The 18,619-nt window shown below is 29.4% G+C and overlaps 1 protein-coding gene across 2 annotated transcripts in view; it reads left to right on the top strand.

Annotated features, from left to right (window-relative positions):
* Window positions 1-9,758, top strand: part of LOC136083747 (uncharacterized) — a 38,141-nt gene extending 28,383 nt beyond the window's left edge. For both annotated transcript variants that reach the window (XM_065803397.1, XM_065803398.1), the window contains 4 exons: window positions 3,478-3,711; window positions 8,077-8,379; window positions 8,905-9,150; window positions 9,342-9,758. In XM_065803397.1, coding sequence (XP_065659469.1) covers window positions 3,478-3,711; window positions 8,077-8,379; window positions 8,905-9,150; window positions 9,342-9,628 — 1,070 coding nt within the window. In that variant the 3' untranslated portion in view covers window positions 9,629-9,758. The remainder of the gene's footprint in view (window positions 1-3,477; window positions 3,712-8,076; window positions 8,380-8,904; window positions 9,151-9,341) is intronic.
* Window positions 9,759-18,619: the final 8,861 nt, after the last annotated feature.

Raw genomic sequence — 18,619 nt, 5'->3', positions numbered from 1 at the left:
GCATTATTGTATCATCACAAGGTAAATGTTGAGAAGCGTGATTATTTATTTTTATTATTTTTATGACTTTAAGTGCAAAAATGGCTCCCGACAGTCTTGGATTGGAACTAAGAAAGAAAATTATTGGCGATTACGTAAGTGGAATGTCACAAAAAAGTATTTGTGATAAATATCGCGTGAAAAAATGGACCGTATCAAGACTATGTTCCAAATATCGTTCTACGGGGAAGTTGGCAGCAGATAACAAAGGTGAAAGACCACGTTCCACCACTTCTAGAGAGAATTCTATGATAGTCAGATCCGTCAAGAAGGATACCTGGATATCATTAGTCGATATACAAAAGCAATTAGAGCTGCCGGTATTGGACCAAACAATCAGACAACGTGCTGTTGAAGCCGGATTGTTTTCTCGACGCTCTGCAAAGAAATCGCTGATTTCACTAAAAAACCAGAAGAAAAGACTCCTGTTTGCTACATCTCATATTGAATGGAATGTGCAGAAATGGCGAACTGTCCTGTTCAGTGATGAATCGAAGTTCAACATCATTGGGAGCGGTGGCATTTGCCGTGTATGTCGACCGACCGGAAAACGCCTCAATTTACATTACTGCCATAAGACCGTGAAGCATGGTGGAGGCAATGTAATGGTCTGGGGGTGTTTTTCTGCTAACAGTCTAGGTCCAATACATCGAAACGATGGAATAATGGACCGTTTCATGTATAAAAATATCCTGAAAGATGTTATGTTACCTCATGCTGAATGGATTATGCCAATAAAATGGGTTTTTCAGCAAGACAATGATCCGAAACACACTGCAAAAGTAGTCAAGCAATGGTTTCAAGACAACCACCTATCGGTGATGGATTGGCCGCCTCAATCTCCGGATCTCAACCCTATCGAGAACCTGTGGGAGATCGTCAACCGCAGAATTAATCGTGAAGGTGTTCGTAATAAGGATCAACTGTTTGAACAAATCCAAAAGGCCTGGACAGCGATGCCACAAAGTTTCATTGATACTTTTAATTAATTTATTTAATACTTTTGATTAATTTATTAATTTTCGTGTACAAATAATGAACTTTGTGATGAATAAAACTTGAAGAACTTTGTCTCTAAACAGTTACATAGTTATTTCTCTAAATTGAAAAAATGCAGCACTTTTATATAAAGAAACTAAATTAGCATTATTTGGTTGCACTCGTTTTGTCCGATACTGTATATATATATATATATATATATATATATATATATATATATATATATATATATATATATATATATATATATATATATATATATATATATATATATATATATATATATATATATATATATATATATATATATATAGATATATACACACACACACATATGTTAATGAAGCATTAGGTAAATGCTTCATTTACACATATGTAAATGTAGCATTAACCTGACCCACAACGGAGTGCTGCTACATTGACTGAGGTTTGGTGTGGGGCAGCAATCTTTCATTTTTCTTCGTTTTTTCTAAATAGTTAAAACGCACTTTTTTACCTTAAGAGTACAAAAATGATATTAGGAAATTGCAACCTAACTTACAGATTGAGTATAGTATATATAAATATATATATATATATATATATACATATATATATATATATATATATATATATATATATATATATATATATATATATATATATATATATATATATAGTTAAACAGTTACACAAACAGTAATACAAAAGTCAATGTTTGTTGCCACTAAACTCACATTTTGATCCCTAATAAATTGTATATTTTTCTTAAGCAATGTTCAGAAAATATGATTTAGGGTGCAATCACTGCCAACAAATTGTGCTGGTTTACACTTTTACAACAAGGTGAGATGATTTCATGATATATTTGTAAATTTTAAAGAACGATGCATTTAATTGGGTATAAAATTGAAAAGTTTAATATTTTCATGCATGACAGGCAGGGTTGATAGATTTAAACAAAATGTTTTAACTAAAAAATATCATTTAAAACCAAACTAATTTTTTGTTGAAAATATTAAAATCAATTTGAGTTGCTCTATATAAGATTCAAAGAGATCAATCAAAAATAAGTGACACTGTTAAAATTTTTCAAGAGAGCTGATAAACATGTTATCATTTTTATCAACTGAAAAAAAAATATGGGAAACTAGATACCTTCAGACTGTCAGTGATGCTCATTTCCTTGCAAACACGCTTGATCCTAGATATTTCGGATCTAATTTTTCTGAAAATAAAAATGAAGCTGCAATGATCTTTAGAGATAAAGAGTTTAAGAACTTGGTACCAATAATATTCAACTTGAAAAACTAATCTGCTCCATTCGATAAAAGCTATTTGTATAGTGAATCTGTTTACATAAATGTATCACCAATAGAATGGTGAAAATCTCCAAAATATTTGACTGCAACATTATCATGGATATTGACAATTGTTAAGTGCACCAGCTTCTAGTGCTGAAATTTAAAGATTTTTACGATCTTTGGACTTGTTTGTTCCAAGTTAAGAAACAAGATAGTAGTAGAAAAAGCTGCAAAACTTATTTTTATATACAGAACATTAAATAATGATATATTAGTTGATGAAATACAGCAGTAATGCCAATAAAAAATATAATTTATTCAAGTAAAATGACTAATGCTTTTATTTAAATTGAAAAAGTTGACTAAACAAGGAGTTTAAACCAAAAAAACCATGGTTTTTTTTTTTTTTTTTTTAAATCTATGGTTTTTGGTTGTTTTTTTTTAAAAAATATTTTTTTTGCAACCCTGATGATAAGGCAATTTGCCATTAGATAAAAATTGTTAAAACATGGGTTCAAGAAAATGGTTTCAAGTAGTAGTTATGGTTATGGGTCCAAGAAGCAGTTGTGGTGCAGTAATGTATAAATAAAATAATACAATTACCACTGTCACTTCTGTAATGCTGTAATTACTCCTTAGCAGTTAATTATAATAATAAAATAAATTGTTTTCATGTGCTTCAAGTAATTAATCAATTAGTTTAGACATCATCATATGGTGAAACATTTTAATAACATAATTTAAAAAAAAATGAAATTGTACTTCTCAAATTAAGTAAATATTCTTTTATTTAATTACAAATAAAGAATAAGTAATAAGTTTGTACGATTTCAAATGAATATAATTAATCTTAATTCTAAATAAATTACTTTTTAAATTAGTTTTTATATTACTGATCTCAAAATAAGTAAAGGTTTTACGTGTAAATGGTGGCTAAAAACTAGTATATATGTATATTTATATATAATTTTGCATACTTTAATAACCAGTCTGATGTCATTCTGAAATATGAATACATAAACTTAATAAATAGCAAAAACTGCATAAAAAATACAGTTTTTGTTTGCAATATATGTATGTAAATAAAATGTATAAATATTTTGAAAAAAATATTAAAATAGTATTTTAATTTTTTTGTTTGTTTTTTAACTTTCAGTAAAACCTTCTGTCTCTTTTTCCTCCTCATTAATTTACGTTTACTTGGCATCAAATGCAACATTTCCAATATGTAATGTTATTACTAATCCTACTGCTAAAATTGTATGGAAAAAAGGATTTGGAGAACTGCCAGCTACAAGATCAATTCAATCAGGTTTTGGTGATTTTATGATTATGGATGTTCAAGTAGAAGACGAAGGCTTCTATGTTTGTTTAGCAGAAAATTATTTAGGTAAGCTAAACATGAAAGGAAAATTTTTAGAATAAAAGTTTAATTTTTTTTAACTTCAATCTTTCAAATTTGCATTTTCTTTGATTATAACAATCTGATTATTTACTGTCTCACTTGCACCATGGCACAAAGTATTTTCTTCCACCAGTAGTGCAACATTTAACAATCTTCCAGTCGCTCTTTGTGAGACTAAAACATTCCCACAATAATTATTATGTCTAAAAAGTTTATTAATACATTTTTTAGATATCTTGAATATGTCTTCTGCTTACTGGGTTCACTGTTTTTTATTGATTGTTTAAAAATATTTTATTAGTAAATCTCTTGTAACTAATAATTGTCTAGTCTGATACTAATGATTGTCTAGATATTTTTTTATAAATGTCAATCATCCATTAAGAGCACTAGTTGTCCAGCACCTCAGTTTTTAAACAGAAATGTTTACTAAGCCATAAAACCTTTCTATAAGTTAAAAAAGCCTTTTCTTGTTTCTGAAATGAAAATATTTCTCTTAAAGCAAGTCTAATATTAATGCATTAGTCTGATATTATAACCTCTTTTAAGGATAAGGCCTATCTAAGATAAGATAATAAAAAATCGATGTAATCGATTTTTTCTAATATCTAATACTTTCCAATACTTTCTACTACTGACAACTACTTTTAACAAACTTTAAATCGAAATCTTGTTTTCTGCCTGCTGGAAAATGGCATGGTTTTAGGCAATGGGTCTGGTGGTGGACAAAATGGTTCAATGCATTAATGGTTCAAAACACATTGGGTCAGGTGATGGATAAAACCAAAGGAAAAAAGTTTGTTATATTTAAAACCTTATAATAAAATATATTAAGTAATATTCTATTCGACTTATATTGTTTGACAATAGTACAATTTTAAAAATTGCTTTGAATATACTAGTACCTTTAAAAACGATAAAATCAGTTGCAGTTCCATGTATAATCAATTTTTTTTTAAAAAAAAAACACAAAACTTTTTAATTTTTATGTATAGCAAACAGCAACTTTTAAAATGTATTTGTTTATATATTAAATGTGTTTAAACTATTTAATTTAGCTTTACAAAAAAGATATAATAGTAAAGACCAGTACCAGTATAAATTATATATAAACTGGCTTTACCGTATTGAGATAAATTTATAAGACTTAATACTTTTATTTTGTACAAAAAAGTGTCCTGTAATTTACTTATTCAATAGTTAACTGATAAATGCAATAAGAATACTACCTATTTGAACAATATACATTGCACTTTATTTCAACTTTATGGTTTCTTTTACATTTTAAAGTAATGAATTTTACCTTCTATTATTTGCTTGAAATTGATTTTTCAACCAAACATATATGTTATTTTGTTTATTACTAAACAAAAAAAAATCCTTGGGTAAACAATTGAATTAAATTAATTAATTCAATTGTTTACCCAAGGATTTTTTTTTGTTTAGTAATAGTACTAGTTCCTAATGATATATTGTTTTTTATATTGTTATTAACTCTTCTTGTTTCTGTAGATATTAAATTAGAGAATTCTAAGTGCAAAAACAATCCACTTTTAACAGTGTACAAAGTATATCGTTAAAAAACAATTTAAAATTTAAGTTGGTTCACATTCGTTTGCCAAGTTTATTAGCCAAATTGTTTTGACCAATTTTATATACTAAGCAGAGGGGAAAAAAATTTTAGTTTCTTCGTTTTATAAAATATCAACAAGTATTTTAAATCTTACATTTTGTTTTTAAAAATGGTTAAATTGTGCTTGTGTTTTATGCTTCAATAATTTTAAATTAAAATATTCAAATGATCTTCTCAAATATCACATTCATACAAAAATCCTGGTATGCTAAAACAAAAATACAAATCAGATAAAATAGAATCAGATAAGATAAAATTTTAGTTATAAAAATTATAAAAGGAAGTTCAACAATTAAACTTTTAAAATGTTAAAATTGCTTCATCACAAAAAATTTATGATAGGTACAAACTTTGATAAGTTTTCTATACATTTTCTTAATGGGTTTAATATACCAAAATCAAATAAATGTATATATATCATAATGGTCCCAGGTTTAATTTAAATTTATTATATATGGTTCCCAGGTTTTTATTTTCTCTCATATCTAATCCTAAAATCTATTATTTCTTTGATAAATATTAATAAAATATTTCTTTCATCTTAAAATCATTTTCATGTATTGTCCTCTAGCTGGTCAGATTGTAAAACACAATGATCTGCATCTGTACACTCAATTTGTAGCTGGCATTAAACACAACATTATGTAAAATTTGCTAATGTTGTTAGTGACCCAACACAAATGCTGCTTGAGTTATCACGTCTATTAAAGTTCCTGATGGAATTATTTTATTAGAGCTACAACCGTGTTTTTTGTTAATTAGGCTGTTGTTCAACATTTTTCAAAATGAAAGAAGTTTTAAAATAATTTACCTTTTCTAATTTTTTCTAAATAAACTAGGCCTTGTGTAAACATGTTACAACTAACAAGCTTTTCTTTTTTTGAATTGTTTTTTCAACAATTAGTGGTACATCTATTTCAAAATAGTTTTAATCTGGATCTGCCAATAATTTAATGTTAAGAAATGATTACTTTGAAAACCTTTTTTTGATTGACACTAGTTTTGTAATTATTCTATGCGAGATAGAGCGGAAATCTTTTCTTTTGTATCATTATAGTGATTTCAAAGTTAAAAAAGTGCAATTATGCTGCCAGGTACACAACTTAATGCACTGCTGTAATTTTAGGTATTTCAATTGGATTGAGACTGCATTGAAAATGATAACACATGCTTGCTATTGCCTTCAGTTTAATTTTTAGCTTTAAATAACGTAAACACATTTCTATTTTGTGTTGCAGTTATTTGAAAATTCCATTATCTTTTTTTTTAGTCATGATGAGTTAGGAACTAATAGTGACAATGACAGTAGTATTTTGTTTATTTTTTTTAAAAACAAAAAAATCAAAAATATGTGCTCTTAAAAGGTATAGGGTAACTTAAAGTGGTTGTTTGGACATATATTGGTGTTAAAAAAATCAAATAATTTTGTCCACCAAATGCCTAAAATGGTTGCTCAATTGCAAACAAATAATGGTTTATAGACCAAAACTTATTTGTTTACTACTAATAATTTTGTTGATATTTCTGATTTTGCCATATCAACAGTAAAATGTTGCCATTAGGAATATCAAAAATATTGCAACTCTTACTGAGTAATTTACTTTGTGTCTTTATGGACTATCATTGACTACTGACATCTCATTGAAGTCATATACATAATCCATCGCAAAGTTAGCATCTGTTACGTTTGCTTCTCTTAATCTTGCTGTTTGCATACTTCTGATTCCATTCTCTATCTCTATAATTCTCTTATTAATCTTTTTATAGAATACTTTTGTTGTATTTGGGCTGGTTCTTCTAATGATGCTTATCTCCTTTAGAAAAGATTCAAAAAGGTATTGTAAATGTTGTTGTAAATGTTGTTGCTGTAAGTGTTGTTGCTATAAATGTTGTTGTAAATGTTGTTGTTGTAAATTTTATTGTTGTGTATGTTATTGTAAATGTTGTTATTGTAAATGTTGTTGTTGTAAATGTTGTTGTTGTAAATGTTGTTGTTGTAAATGTTGTCGTTGTAAATGTTGCTGTTGTAAATGTTGTTGTTGTAAATGTTGTTGTTGTAAATGTTGTTGTTGTAAAGGTTGTTGTTGTAAATGTTGTCGGAACTACTTTAGCTGCAAAGCTTGAGTCTTTGTCCCATCATCATTAGGTTGAAAATTTTTCTCTTTTCTACAAAATCTACAAATGCTTTTATTACTAGTTTCATCATGCGAGCTACCATCCCTTGTCCTTTCGACCAAAACTAAATGTTGCATGACTCATTATTTACTCTTCTATCATGCTCTAAAAACTTTTGTTCATTTAGTTTTTTTCTCTACATCAGTGTCTTAAATTTTTCTTGTTTTTCTGACTCAATTTAAAATCTTATTTTAACCACTTTCTTGCTCTTTAACTTGCTCGATTTATTTTCTGTAAAATCTCAGCTTAATTAGTGGTTGCTTGCAGCTATATTGGGTGTAAATTTGTTTAAAAAATATACATTCAGTAAGAAACATAAGGGCTATTAAACATCGTATCTATGATTCTTTCATATGAATGCAGTTTGCTAATTGTTTTCATACTGGTTTCTTTTAAAGTATCTCTGTTGCTTACTATACTTTAGTTTATTTCTTTTAGTCTTATTTTTAAATAAGTTATGATTCGTAAAATAACTAAAGTTAATCGCAAAGTATTTTTTATTTATTCCAAAATGTTATAAAGGATGCAATTTAAATTTTAAGGTTCAGCTTCTGGCATGTTACAGTTAAAAACAAAACCGTTAGAAATTACTTATGGACCTCCAGCAGAATCTGTTGTTTTTGGCTTTCCCATCACACTTTGGTGTGGTTCATTTGGTCGAACAGACAAAATGTCTGGAAACTGGCGATCTTTAATTACTGGTGAAGCTATTGAACATACTGAAATAAAGAACAAAAGTTTTTTTAATATTACAATACAAGTTATTAATAGTGGCATATACTCATGTGAATTTACTGATGGGATATCAACAGTTGATAGAGTTTCTGTAATACGAAGTTTTATATGTAAGTTTTTGTATACATTAATCAGCATAAAAATTACTTTCTTTTGTTTACATAATAAATTAACCAACTCCACTCATATTTTTTTGTTTATTTTTATATTTTGCTACTTTCAACTCATGCGTATTTTTTTACTACACTTGAGCTCTCTCTCAACCCGTAACACGAACCTTGATAATTAAGGCCGCTATGCAGAAAAAAACGTTGAGCGCGGTACTTTTAGAGTGGATTTAAACCTTGAATTTCTTGATTGTGAGTCTAGTGTTCTTTTACTAGTTTACTACCCCCTCGGCTTGTATAAAATTACTACCCTCCTTGGCTTGTATATTTAAGTTTTGTATTATACTTTCTGTTTGGCATCAAATGATTGAATTATTTTCTATTTACAATAATGAAATCACTTTTTGTTTTTACTGTGCTATTATAAATATATTGTTTTTACAATTCATAATAAACAGTATAATATTAAAATATAACATAGCAGAAGTTGTTTCCTAGCATTTTGTGTTGATGTTTCTTAACATTTAGTGACGTCAAACATTATTACTACTATAGAGGCAAATAAAAAATTTTATGATTGGTTGAAAAAAATTAATATTCCAACTTACAAGATTTCTCGATGCATGCAAGTTAGTCGAGTGTTCAAGTTTGATTCCAATACGATTTGGAAACTTTTTGAACCATGCTATTCTATAAAAAATTCTTTGCTAGTTGTCAAAATGGTAGGAGCTGAAAGTTGGATTTTAGGGGGGTTTACTGATACCCCTTGGAGCAGTAAGTGCAAAAATTTTGTTATTATTATAGTTTTATTTGTTTAATAAAGTCAAAATTTTGTTTAAAAAGCAAGTCAAAGTCTTGTATAATAATAACTTAAAATTTGAATAATGTCTAGCGTAAAGGCGCTGTAGTGTTTTTAACGTTAAGTTATTAGTACATAGACTCAGAATTCAATTTTTTAAACTCAGATGTACGAGATATGGCACGAGATTCAGCAAGCGACAAAACATTTGTGTTTACTACTTATCCAGATAATATATTGAAGATCAAAGATCTTGGTAACAAGCAAATTTGTTCAAAAACCCTAAGGTATGGAAGAATATATCCTTGTTTTGGTACAGAACAGGTTGTCTTTGAAGAGCAATATGAAAGACTAAATATGAATGATTATTCATTGAAAGTCAGAAGTTTTCTTTTATTAGGTTCAGATATGCCAATAAAGGTTCAAGATATGGAAGTCTTTTATTTTACGTAAAAAACTGTTTCTTGTTTAAATTTTTTGGTTTGTCACCTTGTAATATATGCTATTTAAGTATACAGTGGTGTGAAAAATATTAAAATCAACAATTTAAAAAGGCATAAAATGATGGCTTTATACAAAATAGTTTGGTAATTTTTTAAAAAATTTTTAAATCATTTTGTTGATGCATATTTTGGTTTAAAAAACTCCTCAACACGTTTTAACGTTCCATTTTTTAATTATAGGCACTTATTTGGATTTTAGGGTCATGTGTTTATTCATTGATTAATGCCAGAATCGATTTCAAGTCGATTTCAATCGAGTTAAAATGTTAGAAGTTAAACAAACTTTGCAAGTTTGTTTAACTTCTAAAGTTCTCAGTATGACTGTTATTAATATATTTTGAATTGAATATACGTCTCATGAACTTCTTGGCCACAATAGAATGGAAAAAAAAAAACACTTTTTATTAAAGTTTCACCGATTTGGCTGAATGATAGGGGCCTAATCATGCTCAACAAAGTTGTTATCAATTTGAATTTGTAACTCTGCTAATGTTGGCGGTCTTTGACATACTGGCGATGGCTTTTGATTATTTAGCAGTAGCTTTTAACTTGTTCAGTAAAAACTAAATTTGATTGAATAAAGAAAAGCAATTTACAAAACTGTTTCTGTATTTTGTGGCAGTACAAACTGCTTACTACTGAAATTTACCTTTTCTCTGAAAAGTTACATTAAGTATAAGTAGAGGTTAATCTCTCAAACTTTAACTCTAACAAGAGCAGTGTCCATAAAGGTGTTTATTACAAAGTATAAAATCCATTTAAAATAGATATAAAATAGTGTCTTTATGTTGCTTGCTATACAAATGCTTGCTATACAAATGCTTGCTCGCAGTCATTAAAACCTCTCAAGTTAAGATAAAATATGTTAAAATAGCCACCAAATCACATTGCGTTTATGCTTTAAACTAAGAAATCAATACAATTTTTAGATCATTTTTATATTTTTTACGCCACTGTACATATTATAAAGACAAACAGGGGAAAAGTAAATAGTTTGTTTCAAATTTTTTTTTTTTTAGTTTTTAGTTTATTTTTTAGTTTTTTTAATTTTGTAAGGAATTTTTTATTACTTTTAATGATTATTATTAAATTTTAATGACAATTATTAAATTTAATTGTTAATAACTAATATCAATATGAAAAGTTGATTAAAAATTAATCAATACCAATCTTATTAATTTTGTATTTAAATTCGTCTTAAATCTCTCGAGAGCCTTAAATGTACTTAATACTAGCGATGAGCTCAGTAAAATTAATAAACTTGGTAAATAATAACTTAATGTATTTACCAGTAAATTTACCTGTTAATTTTTTACTACCGCGATCAACGATTTATGGAGCATCGTATTGACCATATCTGTAAGCTTAATTCTCAGATGTATTGGTTGCAAAAGTAATAAGTTATCAATAAATACATCAATTTACCAATAAATACATATTTACCCAGCTCAACCCTACCTGACTCTGGCCTTCAACTATCGGAATGACAACTTAGATGTTGTCATAGAAATGGTTTTAAAATGTTGCGGAATTGCTTGTAAACTTTTAAATTTTATTGTTTCAACGGTTAGAAAAATGTTTAAGTTTTTTATAATGCTTCATAAAAAAGAAACAATTGTGAAAAATAATACGAAAACACTTTCCACGATACCTTGGAATGATACATTATAGTAGTTTATTGTTTTCGCGAAAATTTAAGTAACCTTTTGAATCACCTTTAACAAACTTTAACTTTATAATGTTTAACTATATACCAATTATTTCCAAATCAGTGTCGGATTTATCCTAGTAGGGCCCCTGTGCCAAGTTTATGTGAAAACCCTTCCCCATCCTTCATACAACGGAGGTCTTGGGCTGTGACACCCCAAATTTTTTTGGAAATTGCTATTTTTGAGTTTTAGCTCTATCTTGGTGAAAGAAAAGTGGTTTATTGAAAAATAGAAAGCGAGGAAAGTTTATTGCTGCTTATGTTACGATTAAAAACTATGTTGCGATTTAAAAAGTAATTCTCAGTAGCAGATAGCAGCTTCAATTTCTGTTGTTAGTGTTAACTATTTACAATTTTAAAAATTTCCAGTAAACCAGCATAAAATTCTTTTTTGATGAAATGCTCAAGGTTTAAGTCGCCAACTATAGTGTAATTGACTACAGTTGATTATTATCAGTCGCTCGTTATTAAATACCTAAAACTATTGCTTAAAATTTTTTAATAACCTCAATAAGGATTTAAATTAAAACTTTATTGACAAAACAAATGTTTGGATCTTTTGTTGAGATTTTAACGCTCCTTAGTAAGTTGTTTCACTTCAACAAATAAAGTTTTTTATTTTTATTTAACATAAATAAATTTTCATTACTGTAGTGTACTACTTTTCTATACTATCAGTGACGTATCCAGAAGTTTTTTGGGCATGCCGGTCTGTCTGCTTTATGATTCACCGCTCATTTTCCTTCGCTAACTAAAACAAAGAATAAGATCAAATTTATTTCCTTACTGCTTCTCCCTCGAGAGAAGCTTTGTAATTAAAACATTTAATAAACAATAGATTTATATATAAATACATTTTAATAATACATTTAAATAAACTAACAAGATTTATTTAAGGCATATTAGAAAGGATAGACATTTTATAAATCAATGCGTCTCTCGCCCATGTCTCGATCAATGTCAGTTAGCTCTGCATAAATTTGTTGTTAAATTTCCCGGGCCAACCAAAGAAATTCGCATAAGACTATCAAGTGCTATTATACTAAGCCGATTTCTTTGTTTAGAATGTACTAAGTTTAACATAGAGAACCCACTTTCGACGTTTGCCGTGCTAGGTAACATGAGTATTGACAATTTGAATAACTTCTTTTATCATAGCACTGCTCACATGCATACTTGGTACGGAAAACAGTACAAATAGCATTGCTTGTTATTGGGTGTTCGTGCTTATATATATTGATGTTACTATTCTTTAACTTGTCTTCTTTTACTAAGGTTAAATAAGATTTCTCTATAATCATAGAGAAAATGATGGATATCGTCTTCATTACCTTGAAGAGAATTAAACAATGATGGTGCAATAATTTTTTCCCCGTCAATAACAGCAGGTATTGCATGGCCATAGAATTGTAAAAGTATACTAATGTTAGCTGAAAATTTTTTGGGATCTTGATTTTCACCAGTTCCATTAAATGCATTAAACGCTAAAAATACATCGTCATTAATTCGCATTGCTGCATCAATTTTCTCTTATAATCTCCTCATAAATGGCACTAAAAAAAAAAACTTATCAATTGTTTCTGGTGTTGACATCGTGTTAAACAAATTATGATTTCTTAATCGACGTGCTAGTCCTTGACGCTCTTTAGATATATTGAGAAATTTTTTTGAATGAGTTAAGCTCATTTTTTAAAAAGTCTAATTTTATGTTTTTCTTTGAGTAGACTAGGTTTCGTGTTTGTAAAAACTTTGCAAATTTATTCATTGGTACTAAAACATTATCAGGAACAAGTAATTGATATGTTAGACCGTCTAGCTCCGTATCGTACAATTCATTTACAATTGCATCAAGGCTGTTTATAACTTGTGCAAATCTTGAAAAGAGTCGCATTAGTACTAAGTGCTAGCTTCTTATTAAGAAGCCAGTACTCTCTTATCATATGGTCACTCTCTTATCATATGTTCTTACCATATGTTCTTGTCTTATCAGCGAACAATACCATCATATATGTTAGAACTTGTAGGAAATCGTTAATATCAAAATCCATATAAAATGAAAATAAGTTATTAGATTCAAGATGAGAGATTGTGTTTATTAATTACAGACTTAAAAACCTTGTTATGATCGTAAAAAGACTAATGGGAAGGTAGTTAGACAAGCGAGATGGCTCTACAGAATTTTTTAAAGTATGGATATCAGATGCCGCTTTTAGTTTTGAAAACATAGACGGCAGCTCCGGAGAACACTTCTAAAAGATTATGTTGTCTTTGACAATGAAAAGTATGTTGTCCGGAGCACAAGCTGTAGAAGTGTCTAAACAGGAAATCACTTTAGATACAGAAGCTGGAGTGATGCGAAGGTCAGGCAATCTATTAACGTGTTTGTCAGCTATATCAGGTAGAACGCGACTAATAGAGTCAAGAGATGACATAGATGAGAAGTTCTTAGCAAGTAATTAACCTTTGTCTTTAGATGAGGTGATAAATCTGAACCAAACAAAAGAGTTGGAACAACAGATTTGCCCTTGTTATAGAGATTGTTCAAAATACTCCAGTCACAAGAGCCTAATTTTCGAGATAATATACGAGATTTTGTGTCCTGAGAATAGCGGGTTTTGGCGTTAGACAAAAACTTTTTACAATGGTTTCTGGCAATAGTAAATAGACGTCTTTTTTTTTGAGATTTGTTTTGCTGATAGATATGAAAGTAATGATTACGATTAGAAATTACAGCAGCACAATCAGATCAAAACCCTGTAGAAGAGCAGGAGCGGATCCAGGCTGTAGCAAGTGTTCTTTTTTTATTTTTACATACATTTTTGTTTCCATGCAAAAGAGAAAAATAATTTAAATAAGATATGGAGGTTACAGTTAGTCAAAGTTCAAAAATTTATTCAAAATCGTAGCTGAGCCAAGTTGACTATGTTACGGAAATATTTTATTCGGAAAAATGAAATGCTTCACTGAAAAACCACTGATTACAAAATAATAATAGTTATTATTTTGAGATCAGTTCTGAAAAACCCATGTTTTAACGGGTCTTGTCACTTATGCCCATAAGTTTTTGAAAGAATGTCAAACATTTTGCAGCGTATTAACTTAAATTGAACTGAGAGTTAAATAAAATGGCAAATCGACTGTAGCAAAAGTCAATTTGTCATATTTTGAAACAACTTTATACATACCCCCGATAATTTTTGTATATTGAGGCTGTTTAACAGCATTATTTTTATTAACACGGAGGTCTTACGTAGTAACTAAAAGTCATCAAGCGAGAACGTGTAGCAAAAAAAAATTGTGTAGCAGAGACAAAATCCTGTTAACTATCCACTCTCCGTTTATAAAACTTTTTTTTAATGAAGTGGATAGCAATCATTAAATGAAAAGGTTTTATAATTATAAAGACTAAATTAAATAGTACTGTCTGTTGGTTTCTTTATTTAGTCTATTATGAAAATGGTGAAATTTGTTTATGTTTATGAAAAATGGTGAAATGTGTTTATTGCTATTTCAGGCCCGTACGCAGGATTTTTCGTGGGAGGGTGCGAAATTTGAAAAAGTGGACCATTTTTACAAAATATCAAACATATTGCTTCCAAAATAATACACAAATATAAACTTTATAATGACACACAAGCTTAATAAGCACCGACACTGAATTTGTGTGAAGTCAAATAATTTCAGTCAAAACAGATCGTAATTGTAGACGCCGAGGATATTTTTGTGAAAATATATCAACAATTTTCTCTTCGTCGATGACTTTACCATAGTGGGTATGTATTAATGCAAGTGCAGAGAGTCTTTCTTGCTTTATACTTGCTCTCGAATATGTGTGGAGCCTGCGCAATCCACTAGCACTACGTTCGCATTCACAACTGGTCGCTGGGATTGAACAATAAATTTTTAGAAGAGTGAAAATGTTTGGGAATAACTTCTTTTAATGCTTGCGCTGCAGTTGAAGGACATTCTTCCGGAGGTTTGTTTTGGAAACGATGCCTCCATCAAAACAACTCTTGGGGAAACAAATCAGCAGATGGTAAGTCTTCTGCATAAAATTCGACAACATTTTGAAGAGATGCTCCTCCCTCTTCACAGGGAGTAGATGGTAAAAGCCCCAACAGTTTAGAGGAGAGGATGGAAAGGTCAGAAAATTGACTCTCCAACTCTGAGCTTATGTGGTTAAGGAATTGAATGACGAGATTTCGTCAATAACACTCCTCAGGATTAATCGCAGGAGCATTGTTGCGCATTATTTGACGTTCAACAGTCCTTGGCTTTGTTGGTTCGGTGTTAACAGAACGTGCCATTCGTTCGGCTTGGGTGTAGACACGCGAAAACTATTCGTCCATGTTTCTTAAAATGTCTTTATAAACAGATTTCAGCTCAGCAATTTCATGGTATGCCATGATAATATCCACAGCGCAGCCTCGTAATTTCACAGTTATTCCTTCCAAATGTGACAGGAATTGGGACATAGTCAAGAAACTTATAAGAAAGTCAAAAGACGTAAGACTTGTTAGCAGTGAATTGGCATTGTCCCTGGATGTTGTATCCCATGTAACATTTGTGAAATCTTCTCCGCATGCATCTTTGTTCGCACCATACGCAATATATTCCAGAGCGATAATTACGTAACAGTATGCTTAATAAAAATGTCTGTATGAGTCATGCCGTGAAGACCACCTTGTTCTACATAGATCAATGAGACTTTTTCTGGGTTTGGAAATGTCTGGTAATGCCTTTATGATGATTGATTGCAGAAGACTCTCACGCATTGGACTGGCAAGGAAAAACAGACAACAGTTCTTCAGTTTGGCAATGGTATTTCTTGTATTTGGAAGAGAACACGAATGGGCTATAACAAGATTAAGGCAATGTCCACTGTAGTGGACATATACAGCCTTTGGAGACTCATTCTTTATTTTCTCTGAACACCTATATTATCACTGGACATATTTGCAGCTCCATCGTATCCTTGACCCCCGAATGTTTTTTAAATCGAGATTGACGTCTTGCAGAAATTGAATCATGGTGCTAGCAATGACTTCTCCGGTGATTCTTGGAACATGGAGAAAAGATAAAAATTCTTCACGAATGTCTTTGTTTTGATCAACAGATCTAATGCAAAATCCAAGTTCCTCACAATTATGGCTAGTCACCTCGTCTGCAAGAATACTGTAGAACGTAGCAGCTTTTATTTTTTTAACCAAGTCACTACGGATGATATCGTATCTAATAATTGTTATCATTTCGTTTTGAATACGCGGAGAGGTGTATTTCGCATTTCGATTACTGATACCAATATGGGAAAGATACTGATGTAGGATTTCATCATGTTTTGCAATAATTTGGAGCGCTGCCAAAACCCGGGTTACCCGGGTTGTATTTTATCGAATTATCAGATGCCGACAATGTTTCTTGATCACCTCTCAGAGCAACGCACGGTCTTCCACAGAAATGAATTGCCTCAGCTATTGTTTTTACAATGTGTCGATTCCTTTCTATGTTAATCTTTCTTTCTTCATCAAAATGAGTGTCAATGTTTTTATTTGGCTTCTTGATTGAATTACAAACGTCTCTGTCGTCTAACTTATGAAACGTGGTAAATGGTTTATTTACGAATATTTCCAAATTCTGTCTTTTGGAGATAGGAATCATTACCGAACAATGAATACAGTATGCACCATTCCATAATGGACTGTAGACCATCCATTTGTAATCCGTCAAGTATCTTACCTTGAATTGACGCTAACATTTGTGAAGAAATTGTGACGGAAAAATATTTTTTTTTTTTTTTTTTGTTCTTTTTATTTATTCAAAATAAGTTTTATAATATAAGAATGAATAAAATACGTATAGTCAGAATTACAATTTTGTTAACGTTACAACAAAAACGCGGATACTCGCAGAAGATATGATCTTCTGCGAGTATCCGCGTTCTTGTTGTAACGTTAACAAAATCTTGTCATCGAGATCTTGTCATCGAGAACCGCCTAAACAGATTTTAAATAATAAATAATCCTTTAATAATTCATAGACAAATATTCACACATAAATACAAATATAATTATTTATACATATTTAAACATACAAACATGTAAATAAATATACTTACACATCAATATATATATACACATACAAATAATACGTAATATATATATACACATACAAATAATACGCACAAATACACATACATATATACGTATATATATATATATATATATATATATATATATATATAATATTAAATATAAAATATATTCTATAGGTGGCTTGAAGTGATTATTCAAGAGAAAGAACTTTTGACTATCATCGAGTGTCCTCGCCGCCATACTCAATTCTTCATAATTCATTGCAGCATTCAATATTTTACAAACATCATTGGTGAAAGCGAGAGGTTCAGAATCTGATTGTTTGGTAGTACGAGATATTTTAGCGGGAGGACTATCAATAGAATCATGTTGTTAGAAATTGCGGTATTAGTATTTGGTGCATTTTCATTGAGAGATTGATTATGATTTTCAGTTTGTTTTTTTGTACACCATCCATCAAGAGATTGACAAGTTTTAGCTGCTGATATTCGTTTTCTTTAATTTTGCTCTTTGCGCCCCATAGTATATGAAGAGTGACTGAGTATGGTCGATTTCTCATAATAATAACTATGTAAATTTTTAAAAAATGAAATTATAAATATATCATATACTAATAATAGCAATGTAAATATAAAAATGAAAATATATAATCAGTTAAAAATTTGTGCAACACCAGTAATTTTAGAAAAAATGTGGATGTACAGGATATATATATATATATATATATATATATATATATATATATATATATATATATATATATATATATATATATATATATATATATCATACACAATAACGTAAAAAAAAATTTAAAGCAACATAAAATATTAGTTATCATTGTGTCCAACAATAACATACAAAATAATAAACAATATTTGCAATAATAAACAATGAAAATATACGGAATAAATAAAAAAAGGACATCTTACTATATTGGATGAGAAATAATTGATGTGGTAATCGAAACGTATAATATTAAATATGTAATACTTAAAGAGAACTTAAAGAAAACAAATTAATTAATCTACGATAGCACCTGGTTGTGGTAATAAGCAAACGCGAAATTAAAAAAAATTGTTGTCAAGAAAAATCGTACGAACGTTAATGAAGACATTATAGTGTTCATAATGGCAAGACT

Source organism: Hydra vulgaris, chromosome 08, assembly GCF_038396675.1.
Source record: "Hydra vulgaris chromosome 08, alternate assembly HydraT2T_AEP".
NCBI classification, from domain to species: Eukaryota; Metazoa; Cnidaria; class Hydrozoa; order Anthoathecata; family Hydridae; genus Hydra; species Hydra vulgaris.
Note: the sequence above shows the minus strand (reverse complement) of the source record. Positions and strands in the feature narration are given on the sequence as shown.